The sequence below is a fragment of the Salvelinus fontinalis genome, chromosome 26 (genome assembly GCF_029448725.1).
Source record: "Salvelinus fontinalis isolate EN_2023a chromosome 26, ASM2944872v1, whole genome shotgun sequence".
Lineage (NCBI taxonomy): Eukaryota > Metazoa > Chordata > Actinopteri > Salmoniformes > Salmonidae > Salvelinus > Salvelinus fontinalis.
This window is the reverse complement of record NC_074690.1, coordinates 38427882-38451586: the sequence shown is the minus strand read 5'-3', so window position 1 is coordinate 38451586 and position 23705 is coordinate 38427882. Positions and strand designations below refer to the sequence as shown.

At 44.0% G+C, this 23705-nt stretch overlaps 1 protein-coding gene across 3 annotated transcripts; it reads right to left on the bottom strand.

Moving 5' to 3' along the window:
* LOC129824284 (phosphatidylinositol 4-phosphate 5-kinase type-1 gamma-like) lies at positions 1–22021 on the bottom strand. Of its 3 annotated transcripts, none has more exons than XM_055883825.1 (18): positions 21408–22020; positions 14663–14700; positions 14315–14410; positions 13896–14026; positions 13534–13651; positions 9831–9983; positions 8514–8813; positions 7982–8181; positions 7674–7757; positions 7514–7562; positions 6807–6891; positions 6477–6635; positions 6153–6282; positions 4303–4338; positions 4112–4195; positions 3452–3965; positions 2120–2203; positions 1–2015 (listed from the first exon to the last, which is right to left on the bottom strand). In XM_055883825.1, exons 1-18 carry the CDS (start codon positions 21523–21525, stop codon positions 2013–2015), a joined length of 2382 nt encoding a protein of 793 aa, XP_055739800.1. In that variant the 5' UTR covers positions 21526–22020; the 3' UTR covers positions 1–2012. The 3 variants fall into 3 exon arrangements, with proteins under 3 accessions (XP_055739800.1, XP_055739802.1, XP_055739801.1); XM_055883827.1 differs by lacking the exon at positions 1–2015 and adding an exon at positions 3286–3326 and having other exon boundaries at positions 21408–22021; XM_055883826.1 differs by lacking the exon at positions 1–2015 and adding an exon at positions 3292–3326 and having other exon boundaries at positions 21408–22021.
* Between the last annotated feature and the right edge of the window lie 1684 nt (positions 22022–23705).

Here is a 23705-nt window from a genome sequence, read left to right as displayed (position 1 = left end):
TATTATTAAATTTTTACTCAGTGATGATAAGCTCTAACTCCTTGTCAAAACACTTTACACACAGCCATTGATTTGACTTCAAGGGTTACACTTTTCGGGGGATTGATGATGAAGTCGTACAAGTACAGTATCATTGACAATTTATATATATTTTCTTTGTGTTTTGTTTCAGTTCAATTGTGTTTTTTCCTTTGTCTGGTTGCCACAGTGGGCCAGATAACATACAGATTGCACCTTAGAAGGATGGACATTGATTAAATGTTACAGTAATGTTTAAAGCCTTTAAAGTTCCCTGGACTGGAACAATTTTGTAATCTTTTTTTACCCTTGATGTTTTATATTATTGACCAGGACAAAGTGCAATATCCTCTTTTCCTCGCCAACCCTTTGGCTCTTTGTCACCCACGCACACACGCTATTTACAATTCACAAAATATATTTTTTTCTTCTTAGATGCTGAAGAATGACATTATAGAACTACTGAGGAGTGTATGGACCTCATATAACTTAGTATTTAAAACATAATGATAATCATATTATTATTTTTTAAAGTTACGCTGAAGTTCAACACACTGTGTCGGTCCTGTGCGCCTCAGTCGCTTGCAACTCCGAGGGTGGTGGGTTTGATTCCCGCTGGCGCCACCCATCAGTAAAAATGCATGCATGACTGTAAATCGTTTAGGATTAAAGCGTCGGCTAAATGGCATATATTACTATATGTTATATTACACCTACCCTGGCCCATTTGATCAAAATGAATTTAAAAAAGGAAACTGATCAGGGGAATATTTCTCAGTAAACAATAATAACACACTTATATGATCTTATATCACACTTGTTCAGTATATCTATATACAAAAATGACATTCCCCAGCAATAGAGGAAACAAATAATTCAACAAATAAATCAACTGAACCAACACTTCCACTTGACCCCCCCTTTCTAGCTCCGACTTTGCAGATAGCTCCTTTATCACGGAAAAGTGTCCTTACTATGCATATGATATGCGATTGTCCCACCTGGTTGTCTTAACACGAATGCACTAACTAATTGTAAGTTGCTCTGGATAAGAGCTTCTGCTAAATTACTCAAACGTAACATTTCAATGTAAAACAATGACAGCGATATGGTTTCAAAAAAACATTTACAAAATGATAGTTTTAGAGTGCTAGTAATGGAATCAAATGTTCAGGTTTTCATGACCATTGTGAAGACTTCAGTGTGCGCCCTGTGAGAACACGGAGCCCAACACAACTCCAGACAGAAATGTTCACGATTCTTTAACACAACTTACATTATTGACTGAGCTGAATATGCAACCATCACCATCAGACCAGTGAACGCTACAAAACATTAGAAACAACTGAGAAAAAAGGTTTTGCTTCACAAAAAGACAAAACTCTCCAACATTTAAACATAGGAGTCCAAAACCTGACCGTGACAATATAACACATGATATTCAATTCATGATATTACAGCACAGTTAACAAAAGACAAGCACCAGTAACAAAAGACAAGCACAGGTAACAAAAGACAAATATCATTCTTAACACAACAAGACCAACTAAAGTACTGTACGATAGTCTCTCTGGGCAGCCTTAGCTGATGTTTGTAAAGGGTTGCAATATGGTTTTATTCAAAATACTCCCATCGAAGATTATGCATACGTTCATGTTTATGAGTTGATTTTGCGGCAAAGGGAACATTATTGTTGCATACTTATATAGGACAACGTTAGGGTGTGTGAGTGTGAAGACGTGTGTGTTAGCGTGCGTGTGTGTTAGGAAGGTGTTTGCCAAAGCAGAGAAATAACATTTTATTAAGTTTTCCCACAGAATCCTTCTCCCTCCATGTGGGTAAAACAAGCCTTCACATGCAGATTGGGCCACAAGGGTTACACAATGCCGTAGAAGCTTCATAGAGCTTCATGGAGCTTCGTAAAGCCTCACAGCTTCTGACTGTAGTCTTCGATCCTCTCAAGTGATTCGCTTACATTGGAGACTCCACCCAACTTACTGTTGAGAAAAAGAAAGAGACATTTGAGAGAGAGGGCGAGTTAGAGTTAGGGTATGAGTGAAGGAAACTTCTCTGTAGGGGTATTGACGAAGTGCACACTTACTGTCTCGCTCTCCCCGTCAGAGCCAGGTCTGGACTCTGAGCCGTAGTGCAGAGGAGAGTACACCCAGCTCCTGTCCTCCTGATTCTGTTGTTACACCACCCAACCAGCAGGGGCAGCAGACACACAGGTCAGCATACGCAGAAACCGGAGGAAGAGAGAGAAAAGCACATTTAGGGAAGAAGACCTTCCACAAGTCCTAAATAGCTCCTCTAACCCTATGTTGGGTATTAATTGTTTAGTCCAATCTTTTCCGATCTAAAGTGCCTAAGGGTCTATGTTAGGGGGCGATTTGAGATGGGTTCTAGAAGCTCAGAATGAGGGGAAGGAAGCCGACACCAGTCTACACCACTTTACATTACACTACGACTGACTATGGCTCGTGCAACCAGCAGCCGTGACTTACATTGCAGCTAGAGCTTGAGTTGAGTTTCTTACGACCCAGAACTGGGGAGTACACCCAATACCTCCCATCAGCATACTGATAATACACGTACACGTGCATACACAAAGACACACAGACACACATGTAAGGAGGGGGGGGGGGGGGGGGGTAGATGAAGAGAAATGGAAAAGGAAGTAAGAGAAATAGAGGGAGAACGGAGAGAGCAAGAGAGACAGAGACACATAAAGAGAGAGAGAGAGAGAGAGAGAGAGAGAGAGAGAGAGAGAGAGAGAGAGAGAGAGAGAGAGAGAGAGAGAGAAGGATGTTGTGACAACATGGGTGGGGTGGGACAGTGGAGAGAGAGAGAGGAAGAAGAGAGTGAAAATGAGGAGAAGAATGGAATAATACATATTCAAAATGGATGAGGAAAGAACATAATGTTGAATGAACCACCAGGCCAGATTGCTGTTGACAACCCATGGCTGGGGGATTTATAAGAAGGAATCACATGACTGGATTAATATGGATCAGCCAGGCATGAGCAACACACATGCCACAAGCCAACATGCAATCCACACGACACAACACAAAAGAGACTTTTAGCACTGTATACTGTTCTCTCTCCCAGTTGCTATTTCAGCAGAATGTTTGTTATCAGGCATGTGGTGTCTCAGGATTCAATCCAACCTCTTTCTTGCAGGGAGAGTAACCAACATTGCCACATGCTTTCAAGCCACACTTTGTGATTAATGATCAATGATCGATGACAGCAAACTACATACACCCTCACCCTCATAGATCAACCACGCTGTCCTTACTGCCCGACTGTAAGAAATCCAAAACTCCAGTAAACCACGAGAGCTTCAGAGCTACACTCACACGCTGAAGACTGTTACACACATACACTCACACGCTGAAGACTGTTACACACACACACGCGCGCGACTTACAAAGTAGATGTCTGAGACTGGAACCTCCCCCTCCAGTGAGTTGTGGCTGACGGACGAGGTGACAGACAGATGATTGGACGAAAAGCGTTCTGCTGTCACCTGGGGGCTCGGAGGGAGAGAGGAGGGAGGGGTGCTTGGCAGGAGGGGGGAAGAATGGGGGGAGGAGGAGGGAAGGGTGGAGGCGGGAGTGGTGGAAGAGGGAGAGTTGGAGGCTGGAGGGACTGCAGAGGGTGGAAGGGTGGAGGCGATGTGAGCTGATGATTGATTGGTGGAAAAAGGACGAGTGGAAGAAGACGGGAGAGTGGAGTTAGAGTGAGGGGCAGAGGAGGAAGGGACTGAGGGTGGAAGGGAACGAGGGAGAGTGGAGGCTGGTGGGACTGAGCAGGGAGGAGTGGAGGATGGAGGGGCGGAGGAGGGAGGAGGGGTTGAAGGAGGTGTAGAGGAAGCAGCTGTGGTCTGTGTGATGACTTCCTCCTCTGTTACTTTAGAGTCCTGAAGGTTCTCTGGAACCACACTGTGACAGAGATAGAAACACTGCTGTCAGACAGGTGATAATGTGTGTGTGTGTGTGTGTGTGTGTGTGTGTGTGTGTGTGTGTGTGTGTGTGTGTGTGTGTGTGTGTGTGTGTGTGTGTGTGTGTGTGTGTGTGTGTGTGTGTACCTGGTTGTAGGTTCCCTCTTCACCTCTACAGCCACAGTGATGGTCTGCTCGTGCACTGCCACTACTTCCTGCTGTGGCCTGAAACTACATGGGACAGCACAGGAAGTGACATCGGACCATCAATTACAGTCAGAATGGTCAGATGAGAAGAGATGTGTAAGACTGAAAGGGTACGAAATAAGAATGCTTACCTCCCCTCACGGTCCCGTGGAGAGTGGGTTGGCCTCCTGTGGGGTAGAACAGGGACAGGTGTAGGAGCGTGTGTGTGTTAGAGAAAAATATATTATTTTGATGATGATACCGATATTTTAGGCCAATATTTAATATAATAAAATGTGAACATTTTGATGATAACATTTCCCAGAGACATGTATGCATTAATGCATCAATTTTAAAATCAAACAGCTAGCTAACACTACATATGAAAGGGTTAGTTATCGTAATCTTTGCTAACAGGTCACATAGCCATCTGCTTAGCTAGCTTGCTTATTGCATGAATGTCCGGGCACCTCGACACAAGCATTATTATTAGTGAATTAGTGAATTAACTCAACTAATTCATTCAAGTTTGCAGACAACACAACAGTGGTAGGCATGATTATCAACAAAGACGAGACAGCCTACAGGGAGATGAGGGCCCTGGTGGAGTGGTGCCAGGGAAAAAAAACACTCCCTCAAAGTCAACAAAATGAAGGAGCTGATCGTGGACTTCAGGAGACAGCAGAGGGAGCACACCCCCATCCACATCGATGGGGGCCACAGCTTAAAAGGTGAAAAGATTCAAGTTCCTGGTTGTACACATCACTGACAATGTGACTGATGTCTTGAGATGTTGCTTCAATATATCCACATAATTTTCCCTCCTCATGATGCCATCCTGCAGCAAAGCACCCCCACAACATGATGCTGCCACCCCTGTGCTTCACGGTTGGGATGGTGTTCTTCGGCTTGCAAGCCTCCCCCTTTTTCCTCCAAACATAACAATGGTCATCATGGCCAAAAAGTTATATTTTAGTTTCATCAGACCAGAGGACATTTCTCCAAAAAGTACAATCTTTGTCCCCATGTGCAGTTGCAAACCGTAGTCTGGCTTTTTTATGGAGGTTTTGGAGCAGTGGCTTCTTCCTTGCTGGGTGGCCTTTCAGGTTATGTCGATACAGGACTCGTTTTACTGTGGATATAGATACTTTTGTACCTGTTTCCTCCAGCATCTTCACAAGGTCCTTTGCTGTTGTTCAGGGATTGATTTGCACTTTTTGCACCAAAGTAAGTTCATCTCTAGGAGATAGAACGTGTCTCCTTCCTGACCGGTATGATGGCTGCGTGGTCCCATGGTGCTTATACTTACGTACTATTGTTTGTACAGATGAATGTGGTACCTTCAGGCTTTTGGAAATTGCTCCCAAGGATGAACCAGACTTGTGGAGGTCTACAATTTATTTTCTGAAGTCTTGGCTGATTTATTTTGATTTTCCCATGATGTCAAGCAAAGAAGCACTGAGTTTGAAGGTAGGCCTTGAAATACATCCACAGGTACACCTCCAATTGACTCAAATTATGTCAATTAGCCTAACAGAGGCTTCTAAAGCCATGACATAATTTTCTGGAATTTTCCAAGCTGTTTAAAGGCACAGTCAACTTAGTGTATGTACACTTCTGACACACTGGAATTGTGATACAGTGAATTATAAGTGAAATAATCTGTCTGTAAACAATTGTTGGGAAAATTACTTGTGTCATTCACAACGTAGATGTCCTAACCAACTTGCCAAAACTATAGTTTGTTAACAAGACATTTGTGGAGTGGTTGAAAAAAAACGAGTTTTAATGACTCCAACCTAAGTGTATGTAACCTTCCGACTTCAACTGTATGTGTATGCGACCAATAAAATACAATTCAATTTGATTTAATATTTGCAACAGGAGTTTGATTTTGGCCACTGTGTCAATTCACTTACTTCTGAATACTGCACCTTCCCGTTAGAAAATGAGCTAGCTTGCTGCTGCTGCGGTCGTTCTCTAGTGTTGTGTGTGTGTGTACCTGAAGCGTGGGTGTTCTGGTGTATCAAAGGGTGTGGTAGGGAGAGAGTTGTTTGAAGAGAGAGTGGTAGCGATGGATGCTGTGGTCGCATCCTCAAAAGACGGAGGAGTATGGGGATGCTCTCTCAGACCTGAGAGGAGAGAAGAGAGAAATGATTGTGATAGAGTAGTAATCTACCACCACAGCATGACACTTCACCCAAATAGCCGTGTGGGAAAAAAGCTAATGGTCCTCAAATGCTTGTCGGCCATTTTGGCTCTTACAGGAGAGACAGTTTCCTTAGGTCAACCTCTGTATAGAAATGGAGTGTGGTAACCGTCTTACCGTCCTCCTCCAGCAGAGGGAAGCCACGAGCCCCTCTGAGGTGCAGGTCTTCGTTCTCCTGGTTCTCCTCTCTCTCTACGGAAAGCTGTGTTTGGACACAGTTTTTGGGTGCGGGCAGAGCCCCCCCTCGCCCTCTCTTGGAGGGAGAAGACCTCAGGGCTGGAGGGGAGGAGAGGCAAGAAAAAGAGGGTGGAGATGGATGAGAGAGAAAAGAGAAAGCAGCCAAGAAGTAAACTCAATGGATCGATTACTCAATATCGATATGTAGATTGTGAGCTGAAATATCAAATAAAACACTTGTTGCATGTCGTGTAATGTGTTCCTACTCACAGCAGCTCTTTCTAAAGACGGTGGTGCTGCAGAACTTGTAGAACCTGTCTGCATAGAAACTGGGCCTGTGGACAGACACTGTGTCCTGAGAGAGATAGAGAGAAGGGGAAACCATCTCAGCAAACAAACCATCAAACACATCTGCACAGTCAGGTATAGGGAATTATTGAAATGGGAGAGTTAGTCCATGTCACCTTTTCAAACGTCTAGTGTAAAATAATAACCTACTAGCCATTCTCAGTATCAGACTAACGTTCCATCCATAGGTTACTCCTTGAAGGTTTAAGGACACGTTGTCTGTCTACATGCTGTTGACTGTCTGTGTTGAATTATGCAGCTGTAAGTAGAGCAGCTCGTCACCGGGCCTGTGTAAGCCTAGGAAAGGTGCCGAAGTCTGAGGACTAGACTGCAGGTTGGCATTTCTTGTCATAAATCTTGACCTGGAGGCACCTCTGTAGAGTAGTCACCAGCTGGCACAGCCACAATGTCATAAAATCCGATTTTAAACCTAACCCTAACCTTAACCACACTGCTTACCCTAATGCCTTAAATTAAGAAAAGAAAAGCTCATTTTTTGTTTTTATGATTTGTTTTTTCTTGATATAGACAATTTTTACTTTGCAGCTGGCCCATCTAACAGAAATCGCTCAGTTCTGCCTCCAAGGTAAGACTCATGACAATAAACGACAACCTGCAACTGGACTCACCCCGTCACTGATCAGAGACTTCCACGAGTGCTCCAGTTTCTTGATTAGCCTGCAGGACAAGAAAAATAACTAATTAATTCATACATCATTAAATTAGTACTGGTCCTTTTGATTAACAGGACATCATTAGTAACTCAATGAGTGATTTGGTGGAATTGACCTGTAGGACTGCAGGATGTCGATGATTCCAATAAAGAGAAGGAGTTGTTCTCCTTTACCATCCACAGCAGGAATACCACCCATGCTGGAGAGAGAGAGAGAGTCTCATTTAGTGGGAGAGGACTCCAAGACACTGAGTGTGTGTGTGTGTGTGTGTGTGTGTGTGTGTGTGTGTGTGTGTGTGTGTGTGTGTGTGTGTGTGTGTGTGTGTGTGTGTGTGTGTGTGTGTGTGTGTGTGTGTGTGTGTGTGTGTGTGTGTGTGTGTGTGTGTGTGTGTGTGTGTGTGTGTGTGTTAGCTCGGTAACTCACGTAGCATCGTGGTCTAATGTGTCTCTACAAGCCTTCCCTCCCTGTATAGACTCCATGGCAGTGGAGTAGAGGGCTCTCTGGGCCTGAGGCTTCTTTTCATCGCCCCCTGCTGGTGAGCCCTGGGACTCTCTCACAGCCAGGCCCAGGTTATGGACCCCCAGCAATAGACTGTAGTCCATGATCTTAAAGCTCTCTAGCACCTGGAGTACCACAGACAGAGAATGAAGGTCAGAATGAATGATCGGAGGATCTACCAGACAGCACAGACACACAGGTCATAATGGCTTTCATCCTCCCCTTCCTTCCACGTCTAATCTCTCCTCCTCTCTAAGCCAATCTCTCTTTTGGCTTTTCCCCTGTAAGCCCATCCTAAACCACCCTACTCTCCTTCTCCTCTCCTCCCTCCCTCCCCTTCTCATCCCCTCCTCCCTCTCTCACCAGACAGGGAGGGTCTTGACCAAAGCTCTGTATGTATTATCCCCCCCACCCTCTCCTCATATCCCTGCTCCTCATCCTCTCCTCCCTCTCTCACCAGACAGTCTCTCTGTAGGGTCTTTAGCAGGGCGCTGTATGTATCCTGATCCAGGGTCAGTCCTTCCGGTACATCTGATATAAAGTCCAAATCTTTAAAGGTGGGATTCGATTTCTCCCTCTCTTTCTTCGACGCACGCCGTTTATACGTGGAGCCCTTCAGGTCGAACTTGAGGTGCATGCGTACGGCGCGCGGTAACACATTGTTCATGGCCACGATACGGATGTTTTTACCCCCAGACTGGACGCAGTAGAGACCAAAGAACTTAGGAAGCAGGGTCCTCGGGTTCTGATTCAGATTCTAGAGAAAGGAGGAGGGGAAGAGGGGAGAAGAGGATGGAGGAGACTGAGAAAATTATAATTCTGTGCCTATTGTAGTGTTCTTTACATGCAACAATGGGAAATGATATGGTGCCATCATATTGAGTATATAAGAATATTTTTAAGATAAATACACAACGCAGAGGAGAGGACGAGAGGACTAGAGTTAACGATCAATAGGAGTTGGTTTTCAGTTCAACATCTGTTTAGAATCTGTGGAATGTCACTCCTGAACTCAGAGCAACGTGTGCCACGTTTTCATTGGTCTGTATATTGAGTCGGGAGCAGGATACTTGTTATTTGGCCATTGGCCAAGTTGTGCTGCAAGGACATCTGATTGGTCAACCCCAGGCTAGGGTGGGGGGTTATAAATGGAATCCGGGGAGAAAAGCTGAGGACAGGGGAGACTGAACATCTACCTCCCAGCATAACATCTTGATTTGTCATTCTCAAATAAACCTATTTTTCTCCCCTTGATTTGCTTTGGAGTTTGTGATATTGAAGAATTACATCAATTGCTAACAATCCAGTGTATTTTAGATATGTCAGTTCGACTAGTTAAATATTTCCCCTTAAAACATTTGTAGAACTAATAAATGCCTGGGAAATGAATGTTCATTAAGCCATACATTGATACAAAAACAAGAATACTGTACAAAAGCTTTATTGATTAACTTGCTATACGTTATAAAAACGTTATTATAATAACATTTAGAAGGCATGACTTTGCAGATTCTGCCTGCAGTGACCCTGACTCCCGGCTCCTGTCCAAGACACCTGACAGACGTGAGTCGGTTGGACATAAAACCTCTGGCCGTGTGTCTACTAAGACGTGTGCGCTTAAGGCGTGTGACGTTTCTTTGTGATGTGCTTAGCCCACGGCAGTCCCTACTGGTGTCATAGCTGAACATAGGTTAACCCCAGGGGCTAAGATGTGACCATCACACACGCACACACACATTCATTGGAATGAAGGAGGGGCTTGTGACATACTGACCATGTAGTATCCAGGAAGTAGTTTCTGCAGAAACTCCGCCTCCTTGGCATTGACTGTTTTGATGATGAACTCGTCGTCCCTGGTTACGTAGAATATGGAGCCGCTGGCACCGGGATTGGACAGCTCGATTAGGGGCTCATTACATAGAGAGTACTGAAGAGAAAGCACATATATACACACAGGATACATCAGTGGGCCGTAGAGATAACATATAAAATGGCACCAACACTGGAGAGGTTCACATAGGGCACTATATAAGGTGCTTTAGATAGTCCTTCATTAGGCACTTTATAGTGTGCTTTAGATGGTCCTTCATTAGACACTTTATATGGTGCTTTACATGGTCCTTCATTAGACACTTTATAGTGTGCTTTAGATGGTCCTTCATTAGACACTTTATAGTGTGCTTTAGATGGTCCTTCATTAGACACTATATAGTGTGTTTTAGATGGTCCTTCATTAGACACTTTATAGTGTGCTTTAGATGGTCCTTCATTAGACACTTTATAGTGTGCTTTAGATGGTCCTTCATTAAACACTTTATATGGTTCATTAGATGGTCCTTCATTAGACACTTTATAGTGTTCTTTAGATGGTCCTTCATTAGACACTTTACAGTGTGCTTTAGATGGTCCTTCATTAGACACTTTATAGTGTGCTTTAGATGGTCCTTCATTAGACACTTTATAGTGTGCTTTAGATGGTCCTTCATTAGACACTTTATAGTGTGCTTTAGATGGTCCTTCATTAGACACTTTATAGTGTGCTTTAGATGGTCCTTCATTAAACACTTTATATGGTTCATTAGATGGTCCTCCATTAGACACTTTATAGTGTGCTTTAGATGGTCCTTCATTAGACACTTTATAGTGTGCTTTAGATGGTCCTTCATTAGACACTTTATAGTGTGCTTTAGATGGTCCTTCATTAGACACTATATAGTGTGTTTTAGATGGTCCTTCATTAGACACTTTATAGTGTGCTTTAGATGGTCCTTCATTAGACACTTTATAGTGTGCTTTAGATGGTCCTTCATTAGACACTTTATAGTGTGCTTTAGATGGTCCTTCATTAGACACTTTATAGTGTGCTTTAGATGGTCCTTCATTAGACACTTTATAGTGTGCTTTAGATGGTCCTTCATTAGACACTTTATAGTGTGCTTTAGATGGTCCTTCATTAAACACTTTATAGTGTGCTTTAGATGATCCTTCATTAAACACTTTATAGTGTTCTTTAGATGGTCCTTCATTAGACACTTTATAGTGTGCTTTAGATGGTCCTTCATTAGACACTTTATAGTGTGCTTTAGATGGTCCTTCATTAGACACTTTACAGTGTGCTTTAGATGGTCCTTCATTAGACACTTTATAGTGTGTTTTAGATGGTCCTTCATTAGACACTTTATAGTGTGTTTTAGATGGTCCTTCATTAGACACTTTATAGTGTGCTTTAGATGGTCCTTCATTAGACACTTTATAGTGTGCTTTAGATGGTCCTTCATTAAACACTTTATAGTGTGCTTTAGATGGTCCTTCATTAGACACTTTATAGTGTGCTTTAGATGGTCCTTCATTAAACACTTTATAGTGTGCTTTAGATGGTCCTTCATTAAACACTTTATAGTGTGCTTTAGATGGTCCTTCATTAGACACTTTATATGGTGCTTTAGATGGTCCTTCATTAAACACTTTATAGTGTGCTTTATATGGTCCTTCATTAGACACTTTATAGTGTGCTTTAGATGGTCCTTCATTAGACACTTTATAGTGTGCTTTAGATGGTCCTTCATTAGACACTTTATAGTGTGCTTAGATGGTCCTTCATTAGACACTTTATAGGGTGCTTTAGATGGTCCTTCATTAGACACTTTATAGTGTGCTTTAGATGGTCCTTCATTAGACACTTTATAGTGTGCTTTAGATGGTCCTTCATTAGACACTTTATAGTGTGCTTAGATGGTCCTTCATTAGACACTTTATAGTGTGCTTTAGATGGTCCTTCATTAGACACTTTATAGTGTGCTTTAGATGGTCCTTCATTAAACACTTTATATGGTCCTTCATTAGACACTTTATAGTGTGCTTTAGATGGTCCTTCATTAGACACTTTATAGTGTGCTTTAGATGGTCCTTCATTAGACACTTTATAGGGTGCTTTAGATGGTCCTTCATTAGACACTTTATAGGGTGCTTTAGATGGTCCTTCATTAGACACTTTATATGGTCCTTCATTAGACACTTTATAGTGTGCTTTAGATGGTCCTTCATTAGACACTTTATAGTGTGCTTTAGATGGTCCTTCATTAGACACTATATATGGTCCTTCATTAGACACTTTATAGTGTTCTTTAGATGGTCCTTCATTAGACACTTTATAGTGTGCTTTAGATGGTCCTTCATTAGACACTATATATGGTGCTTTAGATGGTCCTTCATTAGACACTTTATAGTGTTCTTTAGATGGTCCTTCATTAGACACTTTATAGTGTGCTTAGATGGTCCTTCATTAAACACTTTATATGGTCCTTCATTAGACACTTTATAGTGTGCTTTAGATGGTCCTTCATTAGACACTATATATGGTGCTTTAGATGGTCCTTCATTAGACACTTTATAGGGTGCTTTAGATGGTCCTTCATTAGACACTATATATGGTCCTTCATTAGACACTTTATAGTGTGCTTTAGATGGTCCTTCATTAGACACTTTATAGTGTGCTTTAGATGGTCCTTCATTAGACACTTTATAGTGTGCTTTAGATGGTCCTTCATTAGACACTATATATGGTGCTTTAGATGGTCCTTCATTAGACACTTTATAGTGTTCTTTAGATGGTCCTTCATTAGACACTTTATAGTGTGCTTTAGATGGTCCTTCATTAGACACTTTATAGTGTGCTTTAGATGGTCCTTCATTAGACACTTTATAGTGTGCTTTAGATGGTCCTTCATTAGACACTTTATAGTGTGCTTTAGATGATCCTTCATTAGACACTTTATAGGGTTTCTACAGCTCCCTGAAGTGGAGTCTGGAAGGCCAGATAAACACAGGGGCTGGAACAGGCTTAAGGGGAGAGATTGAAGATCCTCTGTCTCTACACACTGAGGATAATTACATACCCACGCACTTGCTCTTTTTCTGAGAACAACTAAGCATGTCGCGGAATGGATTCCTCATGCTGGATTAATTCAGTGAGTCAAATATTCTATTTTCCTGCAATTGTGAAACCACGCATGTACATAGAAACCCATAGAAACAGACACTCCAACTTGTTTCTGAGTTGGCCTAGACTGTAACGGAGTGTCTACTGTTATCAGCTTGGAGCTTTGCAAAGAACGTCTTAGTACGCTAATCTCCATCTGGTGCAGGTAGTGTGAGGTTATTGGAGTGACTGTGTGTGTGCACGTGTGCATGTGCACATCTTTACAGTATGTGTGTCAGGGTGCATGTGTGTCCGCCTGTGTGTTAATCAATCTGTGCATATCTCTCCTGCTCTTAACTGACTTGCCTAGTTAAATCAAGGTCCCAATTAAATATGTATTCCAGTGTGTGTGGCCAGGGGCATATGGGAGCATATGCTTCCTTGAAAAATCCAAATGATGTCATGTTGCGCAAATGATCACCTGATGTAGGATACTACATTTAACCTAGATATTAACAGGACTATCTGTAGTGTTTTTACTATGGTTACTGTCTCTCACCAGGTAGTCATCGGGTCGGATCCCAAACAGCTCTCTGAAGTAGCGGAAGGCCACTGGGGCGTAGGTCTTAAACCTGAAGTCTGGGTAGTGGTGTGCAGGAGTCAGGTTACTACCCTCACTGGTGAGATGAGGGAGAGAATACGGGAGTGGGTGGGAGCCAGAAAGAGAGAAAGACAGGAGGGAGAACGGGGCATCGTACTAGAGAGCACTTCACATTGGAGGTGCTTTAAGTGTCTATGCACACACACAAACACACACACACACACACACATACACACACAAACAACAACCCCCCCCCCCCCCCCCCTACCCCCTCCCCATTTAAAAACACATCTGCCATCCATACACAATCAGAAACACACCTGGGGAAGAAGATGCTCTCCACCACATAGAAGTCCTGCATGAGGACATCTCTCTCTGGCTTGGAGCTCAGGTTGCCCACCGTGTAGCCGATGCCCAGCTGGATGGCACCTTTCAGGGCAGAGGACGTGGTCTGTAGGGCACAGGCAGTCAGGTTACAAACCCCAAGTCACTTAAATAGAGCCATGAAGACGAATATGAGGGAGGAAGAGGATGAAAGGAGGACAAGTGAGATAGGAGAAGTAAAAGAAGTACAGAAAAGGTCAGGGGAAAGTGGAAGGAAGAAAACAGAGAGGTAAGACAAGAAGAGAGGGAAAACAGGTATAAAACGAAGGAGAGAGCAGAAAGAGAAGAGAAGAAGAATGGGAAGATGAGGGAGGAAGGAGAGAAAGGGATGCAGAAGAGGAAAGGAGTAGTGTACCTTCTTGTACGTGGTCTCTCCAGAGGCGTCTACTCTCCTGTGGCCAATCTTCTTCTCCTGACCTGGGCCTAGACCCTGAGCTGTGGGGGACGGCATCTGAGGGAGAAAAGGGGGGACTCGTTTTATTTGTGGGTTACTTACACGGCAGTGCACGCTTTACTGCACAAAACATGTCATTTTAGGTCTATGTAGTGTGTGTGTGTGTGTGTGTGTGTGTGTGTGTGTGTGTGTGTGTGTGTGTGTGTGTGTGTGTGTGTGTGTGTGTGTGTGTGTGTGTGTGTGTGTGTGTGTGTGTGTGTGTGTGTGTGTGTGTGTGTGTGTGTGTGTGTGTGTGTAACTAGCCCTCACCTCGCTAGTTATTGTAGACCTCCTAGGACCAGCGTCTTCTGTTGAATAACAGAGAAGACAGAAGGAGAGAACATCAATAGATGACTTAGGCCTGTTAGATACATACAGGAACCAGGGAAAAGGGTTCCAGGGCAAAGTATGCACCTGTTATTGCCAGCAGTGTACTAAAAGACTGAAACCAAAGCTACACACATCAGTGTTCATGCACTGTATCTACACGACTATTAAAAGGTGTATTCCCTCTGGAAAGTATCAGTTGCGTAGTGAAGATGGCCCAACCGGAGCTTGTCTACTATCACCATGTTGGACACACACACACACCTGGTTCTAGGCTCAAATAGCCTTACAGGCGTAGAAATACAATGCAGCAGAGTGTAGTTAACTAACACTGATGCCCAGAATTAAAATGACAAATTCAATCAGGATATCCACTAGTAGTAGATGAAGGCTAATCCTTCATGGATATGTACACAAGCACTGCCAGACACAACCCAGGAAACAATTCTGCTTCTACATATATTCATATCTTTAACACCCTGAGTATGCGTAAACATATCTACCCTGAAGACTTTTGAACGTCTCACCCAACTCTTTGTCACTCAAGCCTGAACGTGAAACGGTACTCCAGTTATAGCCACCAAAAACACCCCAAAATACCAAAACACCCCAAAACCCAGACCTGACGGTAGTTGGTGTCCGCGGTTGATGTAGATATAATCTATCTCTAGAGCAGATCTGTCCTGGGAAGGTGACTCTTTAGGATCGACGGGCTCGCTAATCTGAACTCGCTGTCATTGGTTGACACCACCACCGTCTCCCAGGAGACCGGATGCCCTGAGCAGTGAGCGGCCAATCAGAGTGCAGGATTAAGAGGGGTGCCAGCCGTCGGAACAGCCAGCGCCAGGAAGTTGGCCCGTGAAAAGAAAGAGAGAGACTTACAGATGAGTGAGAGAGAAGGACAGAGAGACACACACACCAAAGACGAAACAATGGGACACACTAGAGCCGACCCAATCTCGTTAGTCATCGACCTAAAGGTCTAGCAATGACACTGGGCTAATGACCTTCAGACTACAGATCAGCTTCTGGAAGGTCGTCTTGCTAGCAGGGTCTTTTTGGCAGGACTTTGCCAGTCACGCAGAGTTCTAATTCATAATTATATATGACGAACATTCAGAAAGATAGAACACACAGACTCAAACCCAGACAGACAAAACACTCAACAGACAGAACACTGAGAAAGACAGAACTCTCGGACACGAAACATGTACGGGACACTGAAGGGGGAAAAAAACACTCAAGACATAACTCTCAGAACGATCCCGAGACAGAAAACGGAGAAAGAGCACACGGACGGAACTGATGGAAAGACGGAACCCTCATTTGGAACACAAACAGAATCAAACACCCGAACGAAACCTTCAGAATCGAACACTCGGGTAGCAAGGTAACTCTGTGCTGCAGGATCGAGGCCAGTCATAATACGCTGAGGAGCTGTCCTCAAAGGACAACTATTACTACACAGTACACTACTAGTGTATCAGAGTCAACATAGTCTCGCGTTGCCATGCTTCCAAGTCTCCTTCCTCACTCGGTTATTCAGGAGCAAAGTGAGAAATGTGGGTCAGTGCCTAAGACACTGGCATCCTTATACGCTCAACGGTTCTTTTGTGCAATATAGACTGAAAAGACAGAAGGTTTCAGATCGTACAATGACTGATTGGGTTTCCAGAGGTAGCTACATTTCCAGGGACTGCGTTGGAATTTGTAGGCATTAGACTGTTCGGCGTGTGTGGGTTTTATGGTATAAAGAGGATTAGGCCTCTCACTGGCCAGCTCAGAAGACGGATGACTGATGACGAGTGTTATTGAGACGTAAACAAGAGTTGCGTAGGACTGTTTTTTTTTTTTTTTTTTTTCACCTTTATTTAACCAGGTAGGCTAGTTGAGAACAAGTTCTCATTTACAACTGCGACCTAGCCAAGACATGGAGTAAACAATAAACAAGTCAATAACACAGTAGGGGGAAAAAAAATAATAATAATAATGAGTCTATATACATTGTGTGCAGAAGGCATGAGGAGGTAGGCAATAAATAGGCCGTAGGAGCGAATAATTACAATTTAGCAGATTAACACTGGAGTGATAAGTCATCAGATGATCATGTGCAAGTAGAGATACTGGTGTGCAAAAAAGCAGAAAAGTAAATAAATAAAAACAGTAAGGGGATGAGGTAGGTAAATTGGGTGGGCTGTTTATAGATGGACTATGTACAGCTGCAGCGATCGGTTAGCTGCTCAGATAGCAGATGTTTAAAGTTGGTGAGGGAAATAAAAGTTTCCAACTTCAGCGATTTTTGCAATTTGTTCCAGTCACAGGCAGCAGAGAACTGGAAGGAAAGGCAGCCAAATGAGGTGTTGGCTTTGGGGATGATCAGTGAGATATACCTGCTGGAGCGCGTGCTACGGGTGGGTGTTGTTATCGTGACCAGTGAACTGAGATAAGGCGGAGCTTTACCTAGCAAAGACTTATAGATGACCTGAAGCCAGTGGGTCTGGCGACGAATATGTAGCGAGGGCCAGCCGACTAGAGCATGCAGGTCGCAGTGGTGGGTGGTATAAGGTGTTTTAGTAACAAAACGGATGGCACTATGATAAACTGCATCTAGTTTGCTGAGTAGAGTATTGGAAGCTATTTTGTAGATGACATCGCCGAAGTCGAGGATCGGTAGGATAGTCAGTTTTACGAGGGTAAGTTTGGAGGCGTGAGTGAAGGAGGCTTTGTTGCGAAATAGAAAGTCGATTCTTGATTTGATTTTGGATTGGAGATGTTTAATATGAGTCTGGAAGGAGAGTTTACAGTCTAGCCAGACACCTAGGTATTTATAGATGTCCACATATTCTAGGTCGGAACCGTCCAGGGTGGTGATGCTAGTCGGGCGGGCGGGTGCGGGCAGCGAACGGTTGAAAAACATGCATTTGGTTTTACTAGCGTTTAAGAGCAGTTGGAGGCCACAGAAGGAGTGTTGTATGGCATTGAAGCTCGTTTGGAGGTTAGATAGCACAGCGTCCAAGGAAGGGCCAGAAGTATACAGAATGGTGTAGTCTGCGTAGAGGTGGGTCAGGGAATCGTCTAATACCACAACACTGTCGGACTAGGGGATAGAGCTGTTACATGCAAGCGCGCACACACGTGCACGAAGCACGCGATGCTGTACACACAAGTGTGCTCACAGGCACACACACATCCTCCATTTCCTACGTAGGCGATTTGAGACAATTCCCTCAGGCTTGAGCAGGTGCAGTTTTGGGCTGGTGCCAACACTTAGTAAGAGAAATCAGACTGCTCAGATAGCAATGTAAACTGAGTATACACAACCTTAAAAACACCTGCTCTTTCCATTACAGACTGACCAGGTGAATCCAGGTGAAAGCTCTGATGCCTTATTGGTGTCACTTGTTAAATCCACTTCAATCAGTGTAGATTAAGGGGAGGAGACAGGTTAAAGAAGGACTTTTAAGCCTTGAGACAATTGAGACATGCATTGTGTGTGCAATTCAGAGGGTGAATGGGAAAGACAAAAGATTTAAGTGCCTTTGAATGGGGTGTGTTAGTAGGTGCCAGCCACACCGGTGTGTGTCAAGAACTGCAATGCTGCTGGGTTTTTCCACGCTCAACAGTTTCCTGTGTGTATCAAGAATGGTCCAGCACCCAAAGGATATCCAGCCAACTTGACACAACTGTGGGAAGCATTGGAGTTAACATGGGCCAGCATCCCTGTGGAACGCTTTCAACATCTTGTAAAGTCCAAGCCCCAACGAATGGAGGCTGTTCTGAGGGCTGTTCTGTAGGCTGTTCTGAGGGCTGTTCTGTGGGCTGTTCTGTGGGCTGTTCTGAGGGCTGTTCTGTGGGCTGTTCTGAGGGCTGTTCTGTGAGCTGTTCTGTGGGCTGTTCTGTGGGCTGTTCTGAGGGCTGTTCTGTGAGCTGTTCTGTGGGCTGTTCTGTGGGCTGGTCTGTGGGCTGTTCTGGGGGCTGTTCTGAGGGCTGTTCTGATGGCTGTTCTGTGGGCTGTTCTGAGGGCTGTTCTGAGGGCTGTTCTGTGAGCTGTTCTGTGGGCTGTTCTGTGGGCTGGTCTGTGGGCTGTTCTGGGGGCTGTTCTGAGGGCTGTTCTGAGGGCTGATCTGATGGCTGTTCTGTGGGCTGTTCTGAGGGCTGTTCTTTGAGCTGTTCTGAGGGCTGTTCTGAGGGCTGTTCTGTGGGCTGTTCTGTGGGCTGTTCTGTGGGCTGTTCTGTGGGCTGTTCTGAGGGCTGATCTGATGGCTGTTCTGTGAGCTGTTCTGAGGGCTGTTTTGAGGGCTGTTCTGTGAGCTGTTCTGAGGGCTGTTTTGAGGGCTGTTCTGTGGGCTGTTCTGTGGGCTGTTCTGTGGGCTGTTCTGTGGGCTGTTCTGTGGGCTGTTCTGTGGGCTGTTCTGTGGGCTGTTCTGTGGGCTGTTCTGAGGGCTGATCTGATGGCTGTTCTGTGAGCTGTTCTGAGGGCTGTTTTGAGGGCTGTTCTGTGAGCTGTTCTGAGGGCTGTTTTGAGGGCTGTTCTGTGGGCTGTTCTGTGGGCTGTTCTGTGGGCTGTTCTGAGGGCTGTTCTGTGGGCTGTTCTGTGGGCTGTTCTGTGGGCTGTTCTGTGGGCTGTTCTGTGGGCTGTTCTGAGGGCTGTTCTGTGGGCTGTTCTGTGGGCTGTTCTGTGGGCCGTTCTGAGGGCTGTTCTGAGGGCAAAGGGGTGGGAGGGTTTATAGCGAGAGAAAAGAGGAGAGAAAGAGAAAAGCGACTAAAAATAGAAGAGAAAGCGAAAGAGGAGAGAGAGTGAGAGAGGAAGAGAGAGGGGCTAGAGGTCTGCTGGATGAGGATTGTACCAGATGCCAGTCTCTAGCGCCACTAGTCTAAGTGCTGCTGATAAGCAGATTACAGCAGATAATGGTCTGCTACTGTGTGTGTGTGTGTGTGTGTGTGTGTGTGTGTGTGTGTGTGTGTGTGTGTGTGTGTGTGTGTGTGTGTGTGTGTGTGTGTGTGTGTGTGTGTGTGTGTGTGTGTGTGTGTGTGTGTGTGTGTGTGTGTGTGTGTGTGTGTGTTGGGGGAGTTGCTGCTTCTCTACAGATGGGAAACTGTAAAAATGCAATAGGGAAATGACTGCAAGAAGAGCTGCTAAGAAAACCAGTCAATTATGTTGTACAAATCAAATGTACGTGTCAACTACGAACACAAATACCCCTGTAGCCCATTCAATTCCCACTCCGTAAGCAATAGGGAATCTGCCATGGTATTGAAATTCATTCACTCCTACTCCGTACTGTTCATTCCGTCATACTTGGTTTGAAAAGGGAGAAAAGCACAAGTGTGTGTATGTGCAGTGTTCAACTCTGCTTGAACAGCTTCACGGAGAGGAAGCACAGAAGACGGAGTAGAGCTTCTAATACATACATAGTGCTTCCAGTTCATCTCGGACTCTTGTCTTATCATCTTTAAATAAAGACTGGTTACATTATACTGCTGTTATACCAGAGTAATAGCACTGGAACTATGCAATAGTCTATTGTGACAGAAACAAAATTGAGTAGCTGGGTTCTGTAAGACACCCTGTTACAGACTAGAATACAATGCAGGACTAAGACAGTTTTATGTTCTTCCATTACAGTTGCGCGTTCGCTTACATACATATCTGGTACGAGGTGTTCTTCCTATATTCAAGGCTACCTAGGATTATTGTAATATAGGCTAGACTGTTGCCTATACACTCTACATAGTCTGTTCTCCTGGTCATTCAGTGTACACTGGTAAAGCGAGGCAGAGAGGCTCAGGGCATTTTTGTTCATTTATAATTCAACGCCATGTATTACGTTTCTATCTGCTTCCTGGTGTTTCATCTTTAATTGTAACACGTTTATGTGACAAAGACATTGGCCTGATCTCTAAAGGGAATCAGTTGTACTACTGAATGCATCCAACTGAAATGTGTCTTCCACATTTAGCCCAACCCCTCTGAATCAGAGAGGTGAGGCGGGCTGCGTTAATCGACATCCCACAATTAAATAAGACAGTGAAGATGACGATCAAAGAATCATATAGATAGTCTGTTACACACACAGACAGACAGACAGACAGACAGACAGACAGACAGACAGACAGACAGACAGAAAGACAGACAGACACTCTCTCACTCTCTGCAAATCACTAACAATCATGAGCTTGACGGTGGAGGCCCGATTCCCTCTCCTTTTGATAGAAATTGACCGTGATCTGATGCCACCGACTGGCAGACATGACCTTTAATTGGGTTCCGAGCGGAACGAGACAGTTTGTCTTGACCTGTTTCACATAGTCAGGCCCTGGACATTGCCTACCAACTAATGCATGCTGTACATTTTAATCAGGACTAGGTCAGCTTCTGTATGCTCAATGTCTGCATTAATTAATTAGGCTTTTGCTTTTGGTGGTTGCTGGCAGCTTGTCCTGGTCTTTAGAAATAGCAGGATGACCATCTTGGTTAGTTATAAGCCTATTACCATAAATAATTTCTTAGGTCTGGAAACTGACAGATAATTTAGTCTACTGAGACAAACCATAATTGACAGCTGGACCAAACCTGAATGAACGGTGCCAGCGCTCTCCTGACAGGTTTAGCTCATCTGAACAATCTCTCATGCAAATGTATTTAGTCAACTAAACTAGTCTCATAATAAAGCACAGCCATACGAACCCATGTCTCCAGAATCCAGCTTGAGAGAGAGGCCGGCCGTATCCATCTGGTCCGATCTACCCGCCCCCGATGTGGGCATGCCTCCCCCGGCCTCCCCCGCTGTCGCAGTCTCATCCATTTACAATTCCAGGATAAGCGTCGCGATATAATGTCCTTTGTTGATGCAAGGGCAAATGCGAAATGTAGCCTACAGGAAACTCTGACATCACGTTGAAAAGGCTAAATACGTGGCCTCATCGACATTTCTTCAACACCAGTCTTATTTTCATCGTGGTAATTGTACGCCCATTAATACAAACAATCGCCTATTGGTGATGCCTTGTCGGATATACTAGCGCTATAACCTAGGCAACTGCTCGTCTCGCGCATTATAAACCTAGCAGCGTTGCACGACAGCCGCGGCTGCGTCATTCACGTAGGAGAGTCTGTCAAGCATGTCAATGGAGCATCCTTCTCTCTCTCTCTCTCCTCTTGCGGTTGACATGCTCATATAGAATAACACAAATCCAGTCTGTGCGAAATCAACTCGTAATTTCATTGGGCATGTTTGTCCAGTAAATGGTGTCGGGATGGGTAGCCTACTGAGGAGCAAAACGGATTTCCGTTCCAAAATGGATAATAAAGATACATTCTGTTACACACAGAGTAAAGATATTGCAGCAACACTGTCATAGAATAGCTCTTTCATTATAGCGCGTAACTGTCATTATTGAGTTGGATAATACGTGTGTGCTGTAATGTAGCTTACAATTGCAGACCGTAAACCCACACAACGTCAGTAGCTTTCAGTTTATTCTTCATTCCATCAAATGCAATTACAATAAACACCTTCGGATTGTCATACAATAACACTGGTACATAAATGTGTGTCCAAAAGTACAGTTAGAGCAGGGACTGTTCATTTCAGTGCTCTGGGGAGGCAGTAATTCTCATCTTTGTTGGGGTGGGTTTTGACAAGGGGTTTCAGTTCAGTGTATCAGTTGTGTGTGTTAGGGACGCGCATCTTTCCCCTTCAAGACGATACATATCTAGATACATGGGCTCCGATACGATACAGGAACGATAGTTTAAAAAATGTCGGTGCAACTCGGTTTGATTAGAGAACGAATCGATGCACTAACATTTGTTGCGTACACACGTTCATTGTTCATTAATATGCTGCTGATGGAGCTCATGGGCTGGGCCTCTCTGAGGTGGATCTGTCTGAGCGGACTTCTTGTATCACCACCCATAGGCGGAAATCCCAGGGGGGACGGGGGGGACACGACCCCCCCATCTTGGGAAAAATATGATTTGTCCCCCCCAATATATCGCTGTAAACATAACTATGTAATTTCAATAATATTAATAATACGTAATGAAAGCACTTGTGCTGATTATAGACACTTAATAGCGCATTTAAATTTCAAAAGATTGCGACCCCCCCCGCCCTTTGCCTCACAATGGTTTGATCCACTGCCAGTTCTTTAGCTGGCAAGGTAATAGAGAGTTCGTATCTACTGTCCGAAAGGGACATGTACATAACTGACGTGAGGTTAATCCAGTCAATCCATAGCAGGTCCATAGCAATGTTATTTATTTATTTTTATGTTGGCAGGGTTCACACACTAGGGGAATTTGCAGAGCTAGCGCGCAAACTAAAGCAAACATTAACTATCAAGCTAGCTAGTACCTATTCCATTTATGTGGCGTCGTCAAAGATGGAATCTTTGCTATCGTCAGTTTATTCCAAGATCAGCATGCAGCTGTAGTGCTTCGACGTCCCTGTGATAAGGTTAGCAATAAACTGAAGTCCAAACTGAACAGAACAGAACTACACTCTCTTCTACCATTGTCTTAAATATATATAATGGTCTCGTTGCAAAAGATAAATTGTCGCTAGTGAACTTTTTTATTTTTATTTTATTTAACCTTTATTTAACCAGGTAGCAAAGATTATAGCAAACACACAGAAACGGAATTGGTGCTCGCTAGCTTTACAAATTCAGCTATTTTTGGAAGCCAGCCAATATGAAACAAACTATTTAAATTACAAAAGGTTGCAGCATGTGTTGTGTAAATGTGTGTGTGTGCAGCTAGGCCAGCCAGCCAGCCAGGTAGAAAAATGGCAGAAAAAAGTAAGACGGACATCAGAGTATTTGTCAGTACACCAAAACGCATAGTAAGAACTCTAGTATCCTAATATCTCAAAGACTAGTTGATAAAATGTTCATAAGAAAGAAGTGAAATGCTAATGGAAATGTTTCACAATGATGTCATTAGGCAGAGCAGGCAACAGATGGCACACAGACAGCAGAG

Coding starts and splice junctions, on each gene's coding strand:
- LOC129824284 (XM_055883825.1), bottom strand. CDS start 21,525: ATGGATGAGACTGCGACAGCGGGGGAGGCCGGGGGAGGCATGCCCACA. Junction 8,814..9,830: donor TACTTCCTGGATACTACATG/GTCAGTATGTCA, acceptor TCCTTTCTCTAG/AATCTGAATCAGAACCCGAG. Junction 4,196..4,302: donor CCACGGGACCGTGAGGGGAG/GTAAGCATTCTT, acceptor TGTCCCATGTAG/TTTCAGGCCACAGCAGGAAG.